This window comes from Setaria italica, chromosome IV (assembly GCF_000263155.2).
Source record: "Setaria italica strain Yugu1 chromosome IV, Setaria_italica_v2.0, whole genome shotgun sequence".
NCBI lineage: Eukaryota > Viridiplantae > Streptophyta > Magnoliopsida > Poales > Poaceae > Setaria > Setaria italica.
The window spans coordinates 27,200,549-27,206,837 of NC_028453.1; the positions used below are offsets into that span (position 1 = coordinate 27,200,549).

A 6,289-nucleotide genomic window follows, 5' to 3' on the forward strand; every position below is an offset into this window, starting at 1 on the left:
ATGCTCTGATTTCAACTTTCAACTGGACAGCAAGCTCGCGCATAACCTTCATACAAAGTGACTAGCAATTTTATCATTTTAGATTCTTCTCCAGGAATCATGCCGTGTTCTTCCAATACTTCAAAAGGAAACCCTTCTTTTTAGGGCATTCAAAAGGAAACCCTTGTGGCCGCTATGTACACGAAGTAGCCACAGGGCACAGAAGTTTTCAGACACAAGTTTCAGTTAACAACCACAGTGATTTTTGGTCAGAGCAAGGATCTGTATCACATTGAACTATTTTCTGCAGTACACTTTGTACTTGTTACAACCATCATGAATGAATAAATCATGCTTTAATAGACCCTATCTCATCTCTTTACCCAACTGCAATCGATCCAAAACATATACACACAACTATATGCAACTACCTTATCAGCTCCATTTTGATGTGCTATTTTGGTACACTCTAGAGGTACAACAGAAGTGAACAATGGTGTGTGCTCAAGAGTCAAGACGACTGCACGATAGGTTGATCTCCAAACGGCCCATGCAGCCAACCTCTGGCGATGTGTCCATATGCCGCCTCTGTCAAGTGAATACCATCCCAGCTCCAGTGCGTCTTAGGATCGGCACATGCTGAGGCACCAGGCTCACCGCATTTTGCTGTTAGATTGAAGTTGTAAGGGCCCCTGCCGGGAGCACCACAGCATGCTCTTGGTAGTTGTTTGTAAAACCCTGCATTAAGAGCAGAATTATTAGTTTCTTAATTCACTTGGGATACAATCATGGCAATCACTTGATGTAACTACATATCCTGGTTCTAAATGCAGTACTATACCGAAGCATCTTCTTCCTTATCTGCTGGCCACACAAAATCTACAAAGGGGGAAAAAGGATGGACACACAACTGTTGTGCCAATCATACGGAGATGATAAGGATGGACGAATTTGTACCCATCTCTAGTGTCCAGATAAAATTAAACCAATGCATAACATGGAAGATTCTCATTCTGACACAGATGTCTCACCAATATGATCCCATGCTTTAAACTTATCGTCAAATATGAGCCCATGCTTTTCTATTAACTCAGAATGTTGCTCAGAAATTTCTGGAGAAAAGTGAGCCAACAAGATGCTAAACCTCAATGAGTGGCTAATAGAGTAGGAATAAACGAAGACATGTGAAACAAACCAAGATACGAAACATATATGTCAGTCACAGAGATGGGTCCAGCTAGCTATGTTAGTTACTAGTGTTTGTACTTCTTGTGACAAGGACTTCAAGAAAAGTGTTTTTCAGACATGTTCAGAAAGTAAGAGAGACCAGTTGGTCCCAGGGTTAAGTAAACACCAATTTTTGCAAGTAATGGAGCCAATATGTTGCCTTGAATACTTATCTTTTTTTGCCGGTTGAAACTTCCAATTCATTAGTAAAAGTAATATCCCCAACTACAAGTATATGTATATATCTTTACATCTCTTCAGTTTTCTTGACAATCATTTTAAGTTTCTTTTGCTGATAGTATCGAAGCAACATAAACCTTTCAGTATATCTTTAGTTTTCAGATGGGTTTGTAACATAAGGCTTAATAACTAATTGCTCTGGAAGAGGATAAGAGATGCTACAAGATAACTTAAGTCGTTTACCATCTTTTAACTTTGTATGTTGTAAAGTGTCATCTGTCATATCTTTGACTCACGGAAGATTTAAGGAACTCCACCTGAGGAGACTGAACCTACATCTAGATCTGAATTATCTTGAAATAGTGTATTGCATCTAACTAGAACGCAAGGGCAATAGTTTGACTCTGCCCTATGAAGTTGAATTAAGTAATGTTAGGCCACGCTAGACCTGTCCTTGACAATTAAAACTAAAAAGCTTATCCTTAGCCATATAGGACTGCTATCAGTTCCCCACTGACTGAACCGACCATATCAAACAATCGACATTATTAATGATAGAATTGTAGCGCAAATAAGCAACTGAGGATCTCACCAAACTTCTCTGGCTGAAGTATGAACTGGATGACTGGCGTGAAGTAATCACCATACATGATCCTCACTCCAGGATGCTTGGCACGGAGCTTCTCCAGAGCGCGCTTGAGCATCGCATTGTGCACCCACGAGAATGTGTTGAATCGTTTGAGGCAGCCGGTACGCGAGCCATGCCCTTCCTTTGGGTCAGTGTACATGGTCAGGTACACTGGAAAGCACCCCGACGGCATCACTCCAGGCACAATCAAATCCTTTGCCCCTTCGGCAATCAATTGCTGTGGAGCACATACAAAGAATCAATTGGGGATCAATCCACAATAAGCACGACGAATAACAGCGGTGACGCAATTCTTACTTCAACTCCATCGGAGATACCCTGAACCACATGGGGCATCAGCTTGTAGGCCTCCTTGAGATCCTTGCCAGCGAACAGGGGCGCGTTGTAGTCATTTCCGCCAAATTCACCGACGATGAACAAACACTTGGCAAAGAAATCCTTGCATTCTTAGGGACGAAGAAAAGGAGCAAAAAGAAAAAAACAGAGAGAAAGCAACATCAACATCCATTAGACGGAAATGAATTTACTTTAAGAAAGGTAAAGATTCGGCGGTGGCTTTTCCATTCGTGGCTTTACCTTGGGCGGAGTTGCAGAGCGAGGGCTTGAGGTCGCGCAGCCACTGGATTTGTGTGAAGAGTGAGCCGGAGTTCCAGACGGTCTTGCCGAGCCCGCGCTTCTGGAAGAATTCGGTGTCAAGCGCGGTGGCGCCGGTGATGGCGAAGTTGGCGCCCCGCGCGAAGCTGGCGTTCTTGGCCTTGGACGGCGGCAGGAACGGGAGGCCGAGCTCTTGCGCTGCGGGAGAGCAGAGAAGCCAAAACCCATCGAATTCAGAACAGAGCCACTTCGCCAAGGACGCGAAGAAAAGAACCTCCAGCAATTGGCGGAATTTACCGATAAAATCGACGACGAGGCGGCCGTCGGAGCACCGTCCGGTGGGGTACCCGAAGTAGGTCTGGCCGTAGGGCAGGCGCGCGGTGGCGAGGTAGTCCGGGATGCCGTCGGTGACGAGGTTGCCGGCGTCCACCAGCGAGTCCCCGAAATTGAACACAGCGCGGTACCTCCCGCGGGCCTCCGCCGCCGCCACGAGAAGCGGCAGCACCGCAAGAACCGCGCAAGCCCACCTCGCCGTCGCCGCCGCTCCGCCGCCTCCCGCCATGGCCGAGCCCGAACCCGCCCCCCGGAATTAGCGCGAGGAGAAGGAGAAGGGCGGTTTGGCTTTGGCCTGGCTTGGGTTTCCTGGCTCGGCGGGCTCGTGAACTGGGTGCCGGCTGGGGCTACCCGTGGCGCTTGTCCGGTTGCCCCTTTTGTAGGCCAGGTAGCCGCTGTGACTGCGAGTGGGCGACGAGCCAGACGGCTGCGGACTGTGGAGTTCGGGTGGGGGAGCTTGGATTCTTACTGCCTGCGCCCACCACCCCCACCGCGGCTGCGTGCCTGCGCGTGATGAGTGGTGGCACGGCTGGAGCCGGCCGGAGGGACGTGTGCAAAGGAAACGGGGAACAGGAACAGATACAGTGGGGTTGTGCGGACGGGGACGGCGACGCGGACGCGGGCGGTGCATTGACTGCGGCCGTGGCCAGTGGCCTGGCGGGCGGTATTGAATGTGGCTAGCAGGCTAGGACGGCGGGGGAGGGGAGGTGGTAAATGGCGGCCGAGGCGGCGTGCAAACGTGTTCGTGCTTCCGTCGCCGATTCGGGAGAGATCGTCGCACTTGGGCACGGAGGCAGCAGCTGTACCCGGTGCTCTTGGTTCGGCATCGCAACTTGCAAGGTCATGTCGTCGCGTTAGCGATGATGGATGCGTCGCCGTCTTGGCCAACTGGCGTCCAGCGGTCATGCGTGAGCAACCGTTTCAACTAGTGGCAGCGCTATAGATGATGCAGAAACGTGACATGCATTTGAGTATTCGCTGAACCCCTAACAAAATTTGGTTTGGTTATACATCATTCCATATTTTCGCTTGGTCTTGAATAAATCTTAGGAAAAGTTATGTCACCCAAGTGATTTGTGACTGGCGGTCACTTGAATTTAGTGGTTGGTCTGATCTCTTTTATTTTTTTGGCGATGAGAGCCCCAGTGCTATGCTTTTGTTCTCGGTCTATGACATGTGGGTCCGTGTGTCAGCTAGCACAGCTTGTATTTTGGGAGTCGCGCCGTTATCTCTCTCTCTTCCTAGTCTCTTCCACTTCGGTTTCATTTCTTTCGCCTTTTCCACTGCTCGCTCCGCTTCGGTTTCATTTCTTTCGCCTTTTCCATAGCTCGCTCCTGAGCTGCGGCGATGCGAGGCGGTGCTAGAGCGTGTTCCAGTCGCCTTGACGAGTTTCTCCTCGTTCGATTGATTTAAATCCAATAGATGCGGTGCTTGAGCGTGTTGTTCTCTTGGTGATTACTTGTTTGGTCGATCCCCTCTTCCTCTGTTCAAATTTTTGCCATCCTATCACGTTGATCATTCCGTGTTGTATATTTCGATTCGCTCTATGGTTCGCGGTGCCTTTGGTTAGTTAATCATCATCATTTTGCTTTGGATCCATTACATCCGGGTGTTTGATTAATTGCTTGAGTCCCTTCGTACCCAATTCTATGACATTTGCCCATCCAGTGCACGTATGGTTGGTGAGATGTACATGTGGTTTTGATTCATTTTGCCTCGATTATTATGTTGCGAATAATCTTTGTTTCTATTTGATTTTGCCCTCCGCTTTTTATTGTGGCGGAATCGTCCAAATTAACTTGGCTAAAGTATACTTAAGCCGCTTAATACGCATTCATGTACTTTAAACAAATCAATTTAGTCGTCCGTCGGATTTCATCCGATTAACTAAATATCTCAGGATCGAGAAAGCAAGACTCGCACGAAGGTGAGTGGTTACAGATATTACAACAGTCCATCTTAATTAAACAAGTGCATCAAATTATTACAACCTCAAGTTCGAAATTCAAGCAAAGTTTGCAGAGTTCTCAAATAACAGAAATAACTGAGCAAAAGCTAAACGTAGTTGCAGGATATCATGACAAAACCGATCATGACATCAATAATCCCGGTCCTCGTCATCCAAGGAGGGATCCCACTCAACCGTCCAACCAATAAGAGGAAGTTGGGGAGGCTAAGTGCCACTTGCAGCGAGCTCGGGGGTATCAACATCACCTGAAAAGATGTGCCACAACAAGGCTAAGCGACTACGCTCAACAAGACTTAACCGACCGGTGGTACTACTCCACCAACACCTAGACATGCAAGCTCTTTATTTGAGGGTTTGTTTTTGCCAAAAACAGCTAGAGTTAGTCCTTACTTTCAACTTTTTAGCCACAAGTTCTAAATTCATTAACCAGTCTAGATTTGCATCCTATACTAAGCATGCATAGTTTCAAACAATTAATTGACAAACATCAACATTTATATCATCACCAAGTTCCATCTTTACTCAGTGCAGCATAGGGATCAAGTAGTCCCAAATTATGAGAGGCAGACGAATCGATTCGAATTTATTAACCATGCATGGCGAACCTAATCCCACGACATCCGCACACCGTGAAGGTTCGCTTCATTTGTCAGTCGTCCCCATCAATTCCAAGACCCGTGTCAGGCCCACTTTCCTTGGTACAAGGCTCCATAGACCCGGCCTCTACCGTTCTATGACCGCACTTGTCACCACATGCGGCCGCAAGGGAACTCCATTCTAGAGACAATGGAACGATCCGCTCACGTTCCAGTTCAATCAGGTACTAGGCTTTCCCATCCCATACTAGGTATGAGATTAGTACTTTCAACACTTGATCACGAACACTATCACATCTCGACCTTAGTCCAATTTCATGTAGACAGATGGGGCAATCCACCGACCACCAAAATAGTTCACAGAGCCCTGCCCCGTCCATCGTCCTTACAGTTGTAACAAAAGGAAAAAAACAACTCCTATAACTTGCGAGTGACAGTCAATCACTTAACTTTTACCGAGTCCTATTAAGCATTGCACTACTCGGCCTATCATACTAGTGTTCAAATCAAAAGGGTACTAAGTTCATGCATCTACGGTTTCAATCAACTCCTGGAATGTAAATGCACAATAAGCAATCAATTATATTGCAAGTAATTAAAGATAGAAAATCATGCTCCGGGGCTTACCTTCACGCGGGGAGTTAGCGAACTGGTCCTCAGCTTGATCCGGTACGGGCTCGGCTCCGACTTGATGCAAATCCGCTACGGCTCCTTCTTCTGACGCTGGGTGAAGCTCGTATGTCACGTCAGCAAGGTTCAGCT

General features: G+C 47.3%; 1 protein-coding gene across 1 annotated transcript; it reads right to left on the reverse strand.

Annotated features, from left to right (window-relative positions):
- Positions 1 to 227: 227 nt before the first annotated feature.
- LOC101767585 (GDSL esterase/lipase At5g45910) lies at positions 228 to 3,468 on the reverse strand. The gene is made up of 5 exons (XM_004965475.4): positions 2,927 to 3,468; positions 2,612 to 2,827; positions 2,333 to 2,481; positions 1,979 to 2,252; positions 228 to 717 (listed from the first exon to the last, which is right to left on the reverse strand). The coding sequence occupies exons 1-5, from the start codon at positions 3,189 to 3,191 to the stop codon at positions 491 to 493; spliced, it is 1,131 nt and encodes a 376-aa protein (XP_004965532.1). The 5' UTR covers positions 3,192 to 3,468; the 3' UTR covers positions 228 to 490.
- Positions 3,469 to 6,289: the final 2,821 nt, after the last annotated feature.

Coding starts and splice junctions, on each gene's coding strand:
- LOC101767585 (XM_004965475.4), bottom strand. CDS start 3,191: ATGGCGGGAGGCGGCGGAGCGGCGGCGACGGCGAGGTGGGCTTGCGCG. Junction 2,828..2,926: donor CCTCGTCGTCGATTTTATCG/GTAAATTCCGCC, acceptor GCTCTCCCGCAG/CGCAAGAGCTCGGCCTCCCG. Junction 718..1,978: donor ACTTCAGCCAGAGAAGTTTG/GTGAGATCCTCA, acceptor CTCTTAATGCAG/GGTTTTACAAACAACTACCA.